General features: G+C 43.9%; 1 protein-coding gene and 1 long non-coding RNA gene across 5 annotated transcripts in view; one reads left to right on the top strand and one right to left on the bottom strand.

Annotated features, from left to right (window-relative positions):
- The window catches only part of Acp6 (acid phosphatase 6, lysophosphatidic), a 30,154-nt gene extending 28,776 nt beyond the window's left edge, over positions 1 to 1,378 (bottom strand). For all 3 annotated transcript variants that reach the window (XM_038311004.2, XM_038311003.2, XM_038311002.2), the window contains exon 1: positions 813 to 1,378. In XM_038311004.2, the coding sequence (XP_038166932.1) occupies positions 813 to 1,010 (198 nt within the window). In that variant the 5' untranslated portion in view covers positions 1,011 to 1,378. The remainder of the gene's footprint in view (positions 1 to 812) is intronic.
- Positions 1,210 to 12,540, top strand: LOC119800766. 2 transcript variants are annotated; one of them, XR_005283085.1, is made up of 3 exons: positions 1,210 to 1,438; positions 2,896 to 3,074; positions 12,054 to 12,540. It is a non-coding gene; the product is annotated as an uncharacterized LOC119800766 (long non-coding RNA). The 2 variants fall into 2 exon arrangements; XR_005283086.1 differs by lacking the exon at positions 1,210 to 1,438 and adding an exon at positions 1,512 to 1,647.
- The last annotated feature ends 4,700 nt before the right edge of the window (positions 12,541 to 17,240 follow it).

Genomic DNA, 17,240 nt, shown 5'->3' with positions numbered 1-17,240 from the left:
TGGGTTGCATGATATGAAGATAAAATTTATAGCATTTCAGCAAGCAGATATGATCATGAAGAATATAGAACAAAAACACACTCCACGGGTAAATCCAACACTTGGTGTCCTATTGTTTTTCACCTGACAGGCAATCATTTTTAAAACAGAAAGCGAATTGCTTGTTTTTTAATCATAATTATCCTGATTTATAGCCATAAGACTAGCTAATTTAATTTTTTATTGGCATCCAGATTTCTAAAACTAAAACGTAAAGAACCCCAAGATAAGTTCCTCGTCACCAACAAGACTTCATGAGATCTCAAACGGGCTCCAGCAAACCCTGAGAGAAAATCTGTACTAAGATCTGGTCCCAAAGGCACCAGCCTGTTCTGCACTGTGATAACACTTACGGTGGCTCCCGGTACAAAGGTCTCTGCAACTAACAATCAACGATAGAGCCACTTACAAGGTCCGCTGCACCCTTGAACTTAAGTTCACCAAAACACAGAATTGCTAAATGCGACCCAACTCCACGTCCGCCTAATTAGACTCTTCATTTAAAACAAGATGCCCTGGGCGATGTCTATGCATCTTTGAAAAGTTACATTACACCTTGAAACTGAAAGTTTGGGGGAGCTGCCCTAGCCAGGGAGGCTTATAGACTGGTGGAGTGGGGATGAGGATGGGGAAAAGGGCTCCGGGCCACAGCCAGTTTATTGCTGTTTTCCTCGGGTCTGAACCCAGCCCAAGCCCCTCTGCGCCGGGGGTGGGGGGTGAGGGGGATCCTAAAGGTGTCCCCCCCCCCCACGAGCACCTACATGGTCTCTCACCTGTTCCTCCAGCGGGAGCGGCTTGAGCGGACTCCGTGCCCCGTGTCGAAACACAACCTGCACCATTTTCAGCTCCAGTAGGCTGCGGTCCACCGGACGCTGGCCATCAGGCGCCCGATGGTCGGCCAAAGCCACCCGCCGCTGGTGGAAGCAGTAAGCCAACGAGGCCAGGACGCCCACGGGGGCCCACACGCGCATGCTGGAGGCTCTGGAAGCTGAGGCTTTAGCAGGTATAGGTGCTCAGCAGCCTCCCCAAAGTTCACAGGGACTGGAAGGCAAGCACCATCCAGCCTTCAGAACAAGCGACTCCAGCGGGGCGACCCGGCGACACTCTGTCCCGAGGGGCGGGACCCTGGTGGGGAGAAATGGGAGGGAGCAGAAAGAGTGCCTAGTAGTTTAAGCCCAGCCGACGCCGGCCGCTCCTGCAGCAGACTCAGCAAAGACCTGAAACTCGTATTTCAAAGCAGGTGGAGGGGGGGGGGGGCTGCAACAGCAGAAGCCCACATTTTATAACTAAGCTCCCGTGCACTTTCCTGCCCTGCCTAGGACCTGCCCCATCTAAGTCAGCGGCACAGGAGCACGGGAAAGTGAGTCCGGAGACTTCGTCCGATGTGGAAACTCAGCCTGTAAGAACTACAACATCCACAATGCTGCGCGCGGCCGAGGGCCCTTAGGGACGGCAGTTCGGCCGGCCACCCCCTGAGCTGAAAGTCTTGCCCCTCCACCCTCCCCCAGCCCCCACTCCACTCGGCCAATCTTCAGGCTAAGGCAGCCTAGGGGTCCCAGGCAATTAATGGGAACGTCTGTTTTTCTCCCCCTTGCTGCTTTGCCTGGGGTGAGTAGGGAGGAAATGAGGATGAGGGGAAGCTGGGTTAGGATTTGGGGGGCGGGGGCGTAGTTTAGATGTGGAAGAATTCCCTGAAGTCCTCAAAGCAAGACTGCTAAAGCCAAGATCTAAGACATCTATCTGCTGCGTACTTATTATTTTCCCATTTTGAGCTTGGGATGTACTTCATCGGTAGAGCACTCTCCGAGCATGCGCAAAGCTTAGCGCGGGAGCCTGGGAGCGAGGGAGGAAGGTTGCTTTAGGTTAGAGCTACTGTTATGCCCAAATCTGCGGGGTTCCCACAAAAGCCAACAAAGGAGACACAGTCCCATATGTAAAAGCAAAGAGTCTTTATTTTAATCAAGTTTGCAAACTCGGTCTCTCCGCATGTCCAGCATATTGGAATATCCGGAGAGCCCCGAGCTCAATTAGAATTGGTTTTTTATAGTAGTGAAGGTGGGGTGAGGGGGTCTCTGAGGTTCAGGACCCCTGATTGCCTGACATTTGTCTAGGGGTGTCCTGGTGAGGTGCGCTGGCAGGTGATCCTACGGTACAGCGGTTGGAATGTCAGGCACTTCCTTTGAATAGTCTGTTCTTGGGTGGGGGTCGGGTAATCTCAGCTTGTGGTGTTTTCCTGCTACCAGACAAACTACTGAGACTCGGGCCTCTTATTTAAATTCGTGATGACCAGAGTCCCAGGTGATAATGGTTGGAAGTAAAGAACTTCCTTTGGGTGACCTGCCCAGACTTAGATAATCATGGCTGGCCCCCACAGCTACCAGAGTCTTGTCAGGGGAGGCAGGGAGGAATGGCAGCACGGGTAGGGCTCTGTTGTCAATATCCTGAGGCATTCTAATCTTTTAACTCGGGCACAGTATTCTTGACTTCAACTCAGAAGTGAATTTCAAAGCAAACCAGTTAGAAACAGGTTAAGTTTGAAGTCTTACAAATAGAAAGAAAAGCAAAGGAAGAAGGAGCAAAGCACAAAGACCAAACCTTGAAACATGGATGGCTGTGGGCTTCTTACAGAATTGTTTCAGCAGAGTAGAAACCATTTACACAGATGTTAGGCAGAAAGATTCTGACCGAGATAATAAGAAGCCCACAGCCAAGCGTGTGTCTGGGCTTCCCAGAAGAGAGTCGCGATGAAGTGTCTTAGCAGTTGCCACATGTACAGCTTTAGTGCCTCTCAAGATCCGTCTGGAAAGGTTGCTAAGAAACTTAATTTTCTCCTTTTCTCTTTTGTTGAGACTACAGGTTGTCTCCAGGGTGCCTTGGATGGATTAGCCTGATAAGGTAAACCTAGGAGCCGCTTGGATTTCTAGGAAGAGCCTTAGAAGCATGTGGACGGGAAAAGGGAGAATGGCCTTAAGCAAATGAGAATTTTGTTGGAATTCCTGCTTCACAGTTGGCGAGAGTTTTCCACCAGACTCTGGGTAAGGGGTTCCTGTTTCTTCTTGTGTCCCCATAATTTTCCTTGTCCTTCTGTCCTAGCTCAGATTCATTTCCTTCAATTGGGACTTATCTCATGTGTCCACCACCTCCCAGTTGCCAGTCAAAGTAAATAGGTTGGACCCTTTGTAGAGGCACCCCAAGGGACCCACCTCTGGACACTGTTGTAATCGGACATTGAACCTTCGGGACATGAACTTTGGGGGAACACTTAGACCCAAATCATAGCACTGGACAAACTAAGTCTTTCAGCATTATCAGAATACAACGCCTTGGAACCTGAGCAGTGCAGTGTAACTTCCGACAGCATGAGGAACGTGGCTTTTAGACGCGTGAGGGAAACAAGGAATGGTTTCAGTACAGACAGGTCCCAGGGAAGGGGACCTTCGGCCTCTTTGGCATTCGTAGCTCGCTGGAGAGCATGCGAGGTAACGGAAGATTGATAGCTGGCTGTCCTACTTCCTGCCGTGGTAGACAACGCAACCCTAGTCCACACACACCCTGCTCTCTGGCTTCGTTGGTAAGCATCATGGGCACCTTTGGCCTGAGCAAGCAATAGTAGTGCCATCTGGGCAGTGGGGGAGGGTGAGATGCGTCAATGGCAGGTCTTGGTAGGAAGCCACAGCAGGTGAGGCTGGCGAACAGCAGATTCCATGTGGAGCTAAAGGCAGTTTGCCAGCTCCCAGGAGGCCTGTCAATATTTAGAGTGCACTGTCCACTGTACTGTACAGTAGTGGTGGTAGGCTGAAACAGAAAAGAAGGTGAAAAGTCCTGAAATCCAGAGACCATGCCCTGGGGACAGACCCAGGAGGGCTCTGAGAATGGTTATTTTGACCCTAGTTTTACTACAAGGGAGGGCTGGTTTAAGAAGCAAGCTGTTACCCCAAGCAAATTTTCATGAGAGTTGCACTTAATATTGTTTGAAATTGAGTGTTAGCCATGAAATTAAAACACACACACACACACACACACACACACACACACCACACACGCTGCTTTGTTTTTAGTGATGGGCAGATTGTGATTCATTTTGAGTACTTGTTACATACTGATTTAGAAAAATGCTCACTATGTCATAGGAATAGTGTAGAGGTCATTGACTATTAGGTCATTATTGCTTCCCGCATAAATCTCCTGAGTAGCTGACCTAGAGCACGGTATTAGTGCTGGACCAAATATCAAGAGATATGAAAATTACTTTCCCTTGACTTTTGCCTTGATGATCTGGAAGCCAGGAACCTAATTTGCAACCAAACTATACTATAAATTTATTTTTTTTCCTCCATGGTGTGAGACACTGTGAATTGGAAGGAAGCAGAAATGGGGCAAAGACAGTTGGGTAGCTGTGGCTGCAATCCGGGTAGGAAACGTAAGGAGCCATTAACAATGGAAGTTCAAGGTGGGGGGAGGGGGAGGAAGGGTCAAGGATAGCCTTTGAACTTTTGGTCATGTGACTGGGAAAAGAGGTTAAGCAGAGCCTGGCAGGTTAACTTGGATTGTATAGTTTAGGAGGTACTTAAGGTACTTGTGAGGCATCTGTGGAAATGCCCTCTCTGTGGTTGGTGATAGAGGTTGGAGATCAGAGTAAGGGTGGCCGAGGAACGTGTATGCGGGACTTCTCTGTTCATGGTTTATAGCTACAGGAGTTTGGGTGGATAACAATCTTGTGTGGAGGGATGGCAAGAGGTAATGCGAGGCCTGAGATACACATCTCTCGAACTCTTTGTTCAAGACTTAAGTGTGAAGGAGAGCAAGAAAAGAAAGTTTTTTAAAAAAATATTTATTTATTTATTATGTATACAATATTCTGTCTGTGTGTATGTCTGCAGGCCAGAAGAGGGCACCAGACCTCATTATAGATGGTTGCGAGCCACCATGTCGTTGCTGGGAATTGAACTCAGGACCTTTGGAAGAGCAGGCAATGCTCTTAACCTCTGAGCCATCTCTCCAGCCTGAAAAGAAAGGTTTTTAAAAGAGAATAGACACTGGATGTATTTAATTCAAGCACTCAGAGGCGGAGGCAGGCAGGTCTCTCGAGTTTGAGGCCAAGGCTACAAGGTAAGACCCTTTCTAAATTTCTAAAACGAAAACAAAAGCAAAGCAAAACAGAAAAGAAGGACTGAGCAGCAGTGTCAGAAGGAACGGAGAATAAGATGACAGGAATGGACGGCCCGTGGGTTTTAACAGCGGAGTCATCTTTGGCGGATGTAGAGAGAGTGGCCTCGGCGAAACCTAAGTGGGAGTGTGTGGGAACGTGGTGGCGACATCATCTGGAAAGTGAGCAGGAAGAGGAGCTACAGGCATTCTTTTGAAGAGAAGTTAGTGTTTAAATGAAGATAGACACAGGGCGAGGCAGAAGATGGGATGGGATAACAGGTTCAGAAAACTCTTAAGAAGATGGAAAAAGATGAGAGATGAATTTAGACCACATAATTAGGATCAGATGGAGAGATTACATGTTCTCTATTCAGATGAGAGAAAGAATAGGCACCACAGGGCACGCTGATAACAGGAATCTAAGGAGCTTTTTTCTTTTGATAGCTTCTTCTTCTTCTTTGTTTTTTGGGTTTTTGTTTGTTTGGTTTTTTTTTTTTTTTTTTTTTTTGAGACAGGGTTTTGACAGGTTTTTGTGTAGCTTTGGGCTTTGGAGCCTGTCCTGAAACTAGCTCTTGTAGACCAGGCTGGCCTCGAACTCACAGAGATCCACCTGCCTATGCCTCCCAAGTGCTGGGATTAAAGGCATGCGCCACCACACCCAGCGTTCGATAGCTTCATTTCCCTGTAAAGCAGCAGTGTATTGGTGGGGTGGTGATTGATACTATTAATGATTTGAAGTACAGAGAAGGTGAAGAACCTACTGTGGAGAGCCCAGAACAGTTGACTATATGAGATGCCTGCACCACAGAATTGCCTGAGGGCATTTGGGATTCAAGCCCATCTATGCCATTCTGGACCTGAGTCAGCCAAGGGCACCCAGTTGATTTGGATAGAGTAGCTCTTCAGACCTTGCTTTGAAAACTACCGGTGGAGAATCAAGTATCCCTCAATCGATGCTGAGATCCTCAGACACTCAAGCCCATTATAAAAACAAAACAAAACAGAACCAAAAAACCCCCCCAAAAAAACAAAACAACCGGGTTAATATTTGCAAAATCCAATGTACATCTTCTCATCGCTTCAAAATGTCTCTATCTCAATTATAATACCGAATACGATGAAGATGTATGGAAAGTAGTGGTTACACCGGACTATTTAAGAAATAATGACAAGAAAAGGCTAAAACATCTGACTATAGTTTTTGGTGAGTTTTTTGCTTTGTTTTGTTTATTTGTTTTAAATATTTTGATCCACAGTTGATTGAATTAGTAGGCACATCCGTGTGTTAAAAGTGGGAAATGGTAAACCCTTTGAGAAGTGGGGCCTCGTTGGAGGTCTTTAGGTGAATAGAGACAATGTTTGCCCAGGAGTTTGGAATCCATTCTTCCTCTTGTTCTTTGTTCCCTGGGTCTTGAAGTGAATGGTTTCCTCTGTCATGTGTACCTACCAGAGGCCCAGAGTCACAAAGTCACCTGACTGTGGTCTGCAACCTTCTAGACCATGAGCCAAAATAAACCCTTTTCTTTGGAAGTGAATTGCCTCAAATATTCTGTAATAATGACAGAAAACTGGTAAGCACTGTGCAAAACCCATGCATCCAGAGGTGTTACAGTATTTTATCAGGGAGACTTTTAATAAAATGGAAGCACTCATCAGTAGAGAGGCAAAGGTTATGACAAAAGAAATAGACAAAATTCCTAAGAGTTAAATTAAGAGTCTGGGAAAAAGTATAATAAAGAAGAAAGGAGGAAGGCTGAACCCCAGAGAGCAGAAGGGTTGTCTCTCACTAAAGGTCTTCTCTGCTTACAGGATAAAAGGGCAGAAGGTAGTGAGAGATATTAAAGCTGGTATTGGTAGTTTAACCTGTAGCAAACAATCTCCTTCCCAAAAGTATGCCCTCTTGGGAAAGTTTTGGAACAGTAATAATAATCGAATGTTATGACCATATATATCTGACGTTCAGTGTGCTAGTTAACTCACATTGTAACTCAAGTGGCAGATCTGTCCTACTACCATTTCAAAGAAAAAGGACCTAGGCTTAGACAACAGAGAAGTAGCTTGCCCAAAGAGGCACAGATCTTGTGTGATCGTGACTGAGTCATCCAAATGACTTAGTCAGCCCTGGAGTTTACACTACAAGCTGTATACATTTCACTAATAAACTTAGAAAGGGCCATAAGTTATTGTTGACTGGGGTTTCTTTCCCGCCCGGTCCCGCAGCCTTTCAGTCCCAAAGAAACACACAGAGGTCTATATTAATTATAAACGAGTTGGCTTATTAGTGAAGGCTTCTTATTAAGTAATTCTTACATCTTAAATTAGCCCATTCTTGTTTATGTTAGCCATGTGTCTTGGTACCTTTTATCAGTGAGGCGTTCTCATCTTGCTTCCTCTGTGTCTGGCTTCCTCTGTGATGACTGCAGACTGACCTTTCCTCTTCCCAGAATTCTCCTGTTCTCATCACCCCGCTTCTATTTCCTGCCTGGTCACCCTACCTATACTTCCTGTCTGGCTACTGGCTAATCAGTGTTTACAAGTGACAGGATATAAGATCATTGTTCCACAGCAAGTTACATGAAAGTTCCTAGGGTTAATACCCTCATCTTTTCTGTTGCTAAGAAAAAAAAAATACCTGGGATTAGATAATATATAAGGAGTACAGATTTATTTGACTCATGGTTCTGGAGGCTGAGAAATCCAAAAGTATGGCACAGGTATCTTTTTGGCATCTGGTGAAGCCTTGCTTGCTGCATTACAACATGGCAGAGGGTATCAGAGGTTGGAAGGGTGAGATAACGGGAGTTAACAGAGATGGAGATGAAAATGACACTTTATAAAAAAACAAACAAACAAACTTCCACCAGGCCTAGCCATCCCTGCAGAACAAGCTTAATCCGTCAAACACTGGCACATTGGAGGGTCAGAGGTCCAGCAATAAGCTTTTGGGGGAGACATTCACAGAGAAGCAATCTCTTACATGTGAGATTGAGATTTTATCTGTTGTGACCTCACTTCAGCAAGTCTCTTACTGCCTACTTCTGCTTCCAGTTGGGTTCCTAACTGGTTATTGTCCCCACCGAAAACCATTTAGGACTTTCTGTTGCAAGTTACCAAAAACCAGACTCACTCAAGCTGATTCAAGAAGAAAAGAGAGAGCGAGCCGCGCGGTGGCTCAGCGTGTAGGGCGCGTGCTTGTGCGTGTCCGCGTGTCCGCGAGTTCGAATCCCGTGTGTCGTGTGCTGCTTGTGCCGACCTGTCGCGCGCGTGTAATATCCACGCCGCGTCTTGTGGAAAAAAAAAAAGAAGAAGAAGAAAAGAGAGGAAGAAGTGATTAGCCTGCGCCATGGACAGCTTCAGAACTGCCCCGTGCTGAACTGGATACAAGCCCAAATGATCCTGGGTTCTGATTTCTTTGGTGACTTCTACCTTCAGCTCTGCTCTGTTCCCTTTATCCCCAAGCTGTCTGGTGATTGATGGCTCACTCATGTGTCACACAATGTCTGCAAGCAGTTTTGTTTTCTTGGCCTTCCATCTAGCCAGCTAGAAGGAGCCTTTCCTGCCCCACACAAAGAAATTCTGGGCTTCAGGGTCGCTCGCCAGAAGTCCTGATCCACTGCCAGTCGTCTCTGGAGTGGAAGGGGAAGTTGAATCCAGCGACATCACAAGTGATGGGGTCAGGCCATTCTTTAGAGCTAAGTAGGAGCACGAGAGGAAACAGCCGAAGTCTCAATGTTTTGCTGCCCTCTCCCTCCCACTCACCCTGGCCCCACATTAATCAACTTCCCATGTTCCTTGTCAGTGGTTCTTGCTGGAGTTGCTGACCTTTGCCTAGAGGGAGGAGGGCGTAACACTTTGCACAGTTCTAACAGGCATGTCTATGTCTCTTCCTATATGTATTTTTGACATTTCCTTGTTAAACATCCTTATTGATGCCCCATTACCCACAGAAGAGTGAGTCACAATGACTTTAGCGTCTCACCACTCGGTGTCTCCTGCTGTTTGACATTAGTGGAATGCTGGGCTGGGAGATGGCTCAGAGAGTACGAAAGCTGGCTCTGCATTCATGGAGACCTAGGTTTGAATCCCCAACAACCAGAAAAAAGATCAGGCATGGCTGTGCATGACTGTAGCCCCAGCACGAGGGAGCAGACACAGGCAGATCCCAAGAGTTCCCCGGCCGCCTGGTCTAACCAAAAGGGCAAGCTGATTTACTGAGAAACCTTGTCTAAGGCGACAGTGGGGAGATTGATAGAGAGACACGCCCATGGCCTGCTCTGGGCTCTGCGTGCAAGTGTGCAGATGCTCACACTGGCTTACTCTAGTGCATACAACACACACACACACACACACACACACACAAGGGGGACGAGAGGGAAGGAAGTGGAGTACTGTTAATTCTGTGGGTATGATTCTGTTATTTTGTAGTTTTGAAAAATCTAGAATTTGAATCACCTGTGTCTTGAGGCATGCAAGGAATAGACTTCATTAGAATTGGTATTCAAAAGATTTGATGGCTCACTGGAGCCCAGGGTTTTGAAACTACTCCAGGCAACATAGTGAGATCCTGTATTCAAAAAACAAACAAAAATGGCTGTAGCCTTGCCCTCAAATACACATGGAACTGTTTAAAAACTACGTTTGCACCAGCCGGGCAGTGGTGGCGCACGCCTTTAATCCCAGCACTCGGGAGGCAGAGGCAGGCGGATCTCTGAGTTCGAGGCCAGCCTGGTCTACAAGAGCTAGTTCCAGGACAGGCTCCAAAGCCTCAGAGAAACCCTGTCTCGAAAAACCAAAAAAAAAAAAAAAAAACTACGTTTGCACCAAGGTGATAGCTCAGGGGTAGAGTTCTTACCTGTCACAAGTGAGCCCTAAATCCAAGCTCTAATATTATGAAAAATATAAAATACAACAAAAGCCATCTTTCCTTCCATTATCAAATAGCCAATGAAGCAAACCCATGTAAGAAAAATTCTTACCAATTTTTTTTCCCAACAGTTAGACTGTGAACACACAATACTTTTTTGTAGTTGCTATGGCTGATGATTGTTGTGGTGGTGGCGGTGGGTTTTAATTTTTGTTTGTTTTGTTTTTGTTGTTTTTTGAGGTCTTTCTATGTAGCCCTGGCTGTCTTAGAACTTGCTATGTAGACCCAGTGGCTTTTGAATGCAGAGATTTTTCTGCCTCTGCCTCTGCCTCTCAAGTGGAGTGCTGGGATTAAAGGCGCGTACCACCACACCTAGCCACAACACTACACTGTTGATGTGGTGTTGGCCTTAGCATTTTCATTCATATAAGATGAGAGAAAAGGAAGGCAGTCGGAAACAGTTCCTTCGAAGCAAAGAAAAATGCAGCTTGTTACTGTCTAGGCCATTAGATGCTATATAGCAAAATAGCTAAGGCTGCTTATGTAAGAAATAGTATAAACCCGTTTCTGTTAGTTCTAGAAGCTGGGAAGTTGGGTATCCAGTCACCAGCAGATTTCATATTGGGGAAAACCCCTCTGGATTCGTGGATGGCTCCTTCTTCCTGTGTCTTCATTTGTTAGAAGGATGGAAAGGCATGGGAGGTGTGAATAAAGTCAACTCAAACGCATTCCCTCAACCCCTTTAAAGGGCACAGTTCTCTCCAGGAGGATTCACATCCTGATCACCCCCATAAAGGCCCATTTGTAGTGGCATTTGAATTGTGTTTTAATAAATAAAGACCACCTGAAGATCTGAGGGTAAAACAGTCCCATTGGTCAGCCTTACATACCAGGTTATGGTAACACACACCTTTAACTCCAGGAGCCATAATCCCAGCAATCACACTAGTTGCCATAGAAACCAGGCGGCGCATTCCTTTAATCCCAGTCCTAGAGAGGATTATAAAATGGAAGGAAACAGTTCTCAACACCCAGTCTCATTCTGAGATTCCAGGAGGCAGGATCGCCATTTCAGACTGAGGTCGAGGTAAGAGCCAGTGGCTGGCTGTTTTGCTTTTCGGATCTTCAGATTGAACCCCAGTTTCTGACCCTGAGCTTTTATTAATCGTGCTTCACACATTTTCTTAAAACTGTTACCTTATGAATTAAAATTCAGCATGAATTTTAGGTGGGCAAGAATATTCATATTAGTCATCAGTGAAAACACTATTGTCCCCATCTGCCCCCCCCAATCTCCTCAAAGTTAGTAACCCAGAGACAGGGTGATTTGAAGACAACGAGTGTTCTAGACTGTTCTGTGGCACAGAATATCTGAAATTTTGTAATAAATAGTGAACAGAAATTTATTGTGGTTCCAGGAGCTGAGAAATTTAAGAAAGAAGGGTAGCTTCCATCAAGAGCCCTCTTGCCACAACACTGTGTGTATGTGCGCGCATGCATGGCCGTGGGAGAGAACAAGATGAGCCCAAGCCATTCTTTCACGAGTCCACTCCCACAATCCATTCATTAGAAGGCTTCGTTTCCTCTTAACGGTCCCACTTCTTAACAGTGTTGATTGGAAACTAATTTTTATTTTAAATTTTATTTAGTCTTACTTGTATGTGTTTGGGTGTTTTCCGGATGCGTATCTGTACCACATGCGTGTCTGGTGCCCACAGAGGCCGGAAGAAGGAGACAGATTCTCTGAGATTGGAAGTCTAGATGGCTGCGAGCCACTGTGAGATTGCTGGGAACAGAACTTGGACGCTCTAGAAGAAATGACATTGCTTTTTAACAACCGAATCAACTCTCTAGCCCTTGGGGCTGAATTTTTAAGACATAAGTTTTGGGGGACACATCAAATCAAAGCAATGCACCAGAAAGAATATTCGGAGCCATTCCTTTTATTTCCCTTAGCAGAGACTCGGAAACAAGTGCTAAGCAGTGTAAACTTTTCTCACAGCTCGAGGCTGGACCTGACTTATCCCTGGATTAATCCGGTTCTGAAGACAGGGGCCATGGAGCTCACTCCTGTGCTACGGTGAGGACATTGAGAACCTGGGGATCATCTGTGCCACCCTGGCCTGAAGACTGAGTCTGTGGAAGCCTTGGAGTGGGCTTCGAGTTTGGAGCCTGTGGGGCCAAGAATCAGCCTGGTAATTAGGTAGGCTTGGAGGGCCAGGGTGTGGGTACTGTCCTGAAGTCTTGGTCTGAGGGAACCAGACCAGCATGGAGTTTACTGGGACAGGCCCAGTGTCTTCATGCAAGCAATTGTCACTGCTGACATACTTACTCCTTTGCTACTGGAAGGGATGTCTCTCCAGTCATACTTTTGGGATGGAGAGGGAGGATGGGTGAAAACCTGTTATTCCTCCTCCACTCAGGTGTGATCACTCGTGTGGTTTCCTTGGTTCTTGAGGCATTTTCCCATGTAGATAGTTCAAATTGGTATTTCTGTGAGGAAATGAGCCTTGGGAAACTGTTCTGTCTTCTTGTGATGAAGACATTTAATACTACTTAAATACAAAATTCTGTAAACATAAGGAAATGTGTGTGTATACATATATATATATATGTACAAAAATAAAATATTACTTGAAATACTTTGTAACATTCAACAGAAGTTGAAAATGAGAAAGCTTGACATGAAGTACTGGGGAGATATGTCAGTGGTAGTGCGCATGCCTTCCGTGTGCTGGGTCCTGGGTTCAACCTCCAGAATTACTATAAAGAAAAGAAATAGGATTATGGTCATTGTTAAAGAGTGCTTACCTCATGAGTGATGAGCTGTGTGTATAGGCTACCTGATGATAGAGTTTCCTAAGTCAAGTCTGCAGACTGAGCACACCCCCATCAGACACCACTCTCTTCCTCAGTGCGGATACTAAACTTGGAGTGATAGAGAAGGTCACAGAAGGCCCCTGTGCAAGGATGTCACATAAATTCATATAGCGCTCTGTATTTTTTAATTAAAAACAAGGTAATATGTATGACTTAGCAACACAAGAGGGGTTACCAAGGGAAGGGAGAAGATGGAAGTGGGGGAGCAAGAACAGAACCAAGTAGATATGGAGATACTATAACGATTTCTATTACTTTGTATGCTAATTTAAAAAACTAGGTATTGGGATTAAGTTCAGTGGTAGAGCACTTGCCTAGCAAGCCTGAGGCTCTGGGTTTGATTCTTGGATAGAAAAAGACAACATTAAAAACAAAACCCTAAAACATATAAATATTTCAAAGAATGAACAAGAACCAATACATGACCACAAAGATAAAAAATAATAGCCGGGCGGTGGTGGTACACGCCTTTAATCCCAGCACTCAGGAGGCAGAGGCAGGCGAATCTCTGTGAGTTCGAGGCCAGCCTGGTCTACAAGAGCTAGCTCCAGGACAGGCTCTAGAAACTACAGGGAAACCCTGTCTCGAAAAACAAAAAAAAAAAAAAAAAAAAAAAAAAGATAAAAAATAATGACCAGAGAAATACATCACTATTGAAGGCGCAAATACAGCACTGGCAATGTACCCCAAAATCAAGGTATGCAGATTGCCTGACAAATATTTTAAATAATAATTACAAAGAAGGCTCAATGAACTTCAAGAAATCACAAAATCAAGGAAACAATGACTCAATCAAGAAATCTTAATAGGTTGAATTTATTTTAAAAAAAAACCCAATTCTATGTCGGGCGGTGGTGGCGCACGCCTTTAATCCCAGCACTCGGGAAGCAGAGGCAGGCGGATCTCTGTGAGTTCGAGACCAGCCTGGTCTACAAGAGCTAGTTCCAGGACAGGCTCCAAAGCTACAGAGAAACCCTGTCTCGAAAAACAAAACAAAAACAAAACAAAACCCAATTCTAGAACTCAAAAGTGACGAGTTAGGAGAAGAAAATGCAGCAGAAAACATTAACAACAAAAGGGAAGAAGTAAAAGAAAAAGGTTGTGAACTAGAAGACAAATTGCTTAAAAGTGTAGTCAGAGAAGATAAAAGGGAAAAATGAAGAAATCAAAAGAAGACATGTTTGAATAATAGGAGTTTGAGGAGAAGCGACCAACATCGAAGACATCCCAGAAACTGATCTCAGAGGGGCAGGATTTTTAGTGGGTAGGGGAAAGATGAAAACCCAATGACTTGTGGAAACTACATTCGCTGTGAAGATTGTTTCTAAAGGAAGCTGTTTCTTCTACACACGGTGTTTACTCTGGCCCTGTTAGAGCTTGCAGCCTCAGAGAGCCGCAGTCCAATGGACTGACTTGCTAGAAGTCTGCTTTCAGCCAGTAGTGGTGATCTTGAACCTCACAGTAATTCAAGGTTGAAGAGGACCTTCTTAAATGTGCAAGTTCCTCAGATCCAGGAGTGAGGATTCAGTTAGGTCATGGCCACTCTCTAAGACTGGCTGATTTTTAGGTTCACCAAGGGCTGGGCCCTGCTTGCACTTGGCAAGGTAACATGACGCTTTAAAAAATATTTATTTATTTATTCATTTATTCATTTATTTATTTATTTATTTATTTACTTATTTATTTATTTATTTATTATGTATACAATATTCTGTCTGTGTGTATGCGTGCAGGCCAGAAGAGGGCACCAGACCTCATTACAGATGGTTGTGAGCCATCTGTAATGTGGTTGCTGGGAATTGAACTTAGAACCTTTGGAAGAGCAGGCAATGCTCTTAACCTCTGAGCTATCTCTCCAGCCCCCATGATGAATTTTAAAAAATATTTATTTATTTATTATGTATACAATATTCTGTCTGTGTATATGTCTGCAGGCCAGAAGAGGGCACCAGACCCCATTACAGATGGTTGTGAGCCACCATGTGGTTGCTGGGAATTGAACTCAGGACCTTTGGAAGAGCAGGCAAGGCTCTTAACCACTGAACCATCTCTCTAGCTGCCCCCATGATGATTTTTGAAAAGAAAAACCAGTAAGAATGTTTTCTGTTTCTTTGTGTTTAATTTACCAGTTGACTTATTGGGATTTTCAGGGTGTAAAAAAAGATTAGTTTATTATTATTATTATTAGTTACATGTATATATGTATGTGAGAATAGGTGCCCCAAAGGCTAAAAGGTCACATATCCCTGGAGTTATACGTGGTTATGAGACACACCTTATGGGTGCTAGGCACCAAATTCAAGCCCTCTAAAAATAGGTACACACTTTTAACTGCTGAGCGAGTTCTTGGCCCCAGTTATTTCTTTACTAACCCCTTTTCCTCTACTCTTTTCTTTTTTCTTCCTTTTTTCAATTGGTTTTGTGTTTTGTTCTGTTTGAGACAGTGTTTCTCAGTATAACAGTTCTAGCTTTCCTGGAACTTGCTTTGTAGACCAGAGTGGTCTTGAACTCAGAGATCTGACTGCTCTGCCCTGTGAATGCCTGGCTCATTCCTTTTTTAAAATTATTAAGGAAAAATACAATGAGGATCTTAAACATGAAAAGATAAGTTTTGCATCGGTTTTTACTAAGTTCAGTTTGAGGGCATTGTTTTACAGTTATGAATTATTTTTTCCACATAGTACATTTTAAAGTTTTGTTGGAATATTTATTGTCAGATTTGTTTATTTGCTTTGAAATATGGAATTGTATAGTCTTCAAGGTGGTGTGTGAATCACATCTGTTTGGAAAATGGCATGCACATCAAGAGTTTACAACATATTTAAGAGATACATGATTCTGAGCCAGGTGGTAGTGGCACACATTTTAATCCCAGCACTTGGGAGGCAGAGGCAGGTGGATCTCTGTGAGTTCAAGGCCAGCCTGGTCTACAAAGAGAGTTATAGGACAATCAGGACTGGTACACAAAGAAGCCCTGTCTTGAAAAACCAAAGGAGGGAGATGGATAGATGACTCCAAATGGACTTCATACACAAGTTGTATATGTGAGTTTTAAAAGTATTATATTACATGATTGGTTTACAAATAGCAGATGAGTTTTTTTAAAAATAGAAATGAAAGAAAATGGAATGGAACAAAAAAGGTAGAAAACTCATTTTTTAAAAAAAATGAAAGAAAACTTTCAAATCTAGGGAAAGATAAAAATTCAGGTAAACGAAATTCAGAGAACTTCGATGAAATTTAAAGAACTTTGATCTGATTCGGTGCAAAGAAGACTACACCAAGAAATATAATCATACTTTCAAAAATCAAAGACAGAGAGGATCTGAAAACAGAGAGAAAAGAAGGAAAAGGATGGATAGAGGAGATAAAGGTAAGCAGTGGTCCTTTAGCAGAAACATTAAGGACCAAGGTCAGTGAGATACTGTACTCAAAGAGCTGTGGAAATAAAACTGGTATGGGAAGTCCTTCTGTATATATGTTGCTTTTACTGGTTAATGAATAAAGAATCTGCCTTGGCCTGTGATAGGGCAGAGTAGAGCTAAGGGGGGGGGGGGAACTAAATTGAATGCTGAGAGAAAGAAGGCAAAGTCAGGAGAAGCCATGTAGCCACTTCTGGGGACAGATGCGCCAGAAGCTTGCAGGTAAACCACGAGCCTCATGGTAAAATATAAAATAATAAACATGGGTTAATTTAAGAGATAAGAGTGAGCTAGAAATATGCATAAACTAATAGGACAAGCAGTGTTGTATTGAATACAGTTTCTGTGTGTATTTCGGGAGTCTGGGCGGCCAGGAAACAAACAAGCGGCCTCTAACAACATAAAACCACCCAAAAGAATGCTGTATCCAGCAAAGCTGTTCTTTAGAAATGAAGGAGAAATAAATACAGACAAATAAAAGCCAAGGGCGTTCTTCACCATAAGAGCTCTTTCCTACAGGAATGCTAAAGGGCAGTTCTCTAAGCAGAAAGATAAGAAAGTGATTGGTAACACAAAAACGTAAGAAAGTAGGAAATTCTCTGGAGATAAAGTAAGCTAAGTAAACTGCATACGTTGTTAGTATGAAGTTTAAAAAAAACCATCAAGATACTAGCCACAGTAATTCATTAACAATATATTCCACAAAATGTGAAAGTCTGCACATCAAAATCAGAATAAGGTTAAACTTTTTTTTTATTTTCATGACTGATATTACCATCTTATTATCTTAAAATATCCCATTTTATGCAAGTGTTATGGTAACCATAAAGCAAAAGCCTAAAGTGAATCCAGAAGAGATAGATAGTAGGGAATCACAGCATACAATA

The sequence above is a fragment of the Arvicola amphibius genome, chromosome 14 (assembly GCF_903992535.2).
Source record: "Arvicola amphibius chromosome 14, mArvAmp1.2, whole genome shotgun sequence".
Taxonomy (NCBI): Eukaryota; Metazoa; Chordata; class Mammalia; order Rodentia; family Cricetidae; genus Arvicola; species Arvicola amphibius.
Note: the sequence above shows the minus strand (reverse complement) of the source record. Positions and strands in the feature narration are given on the sequence as shown.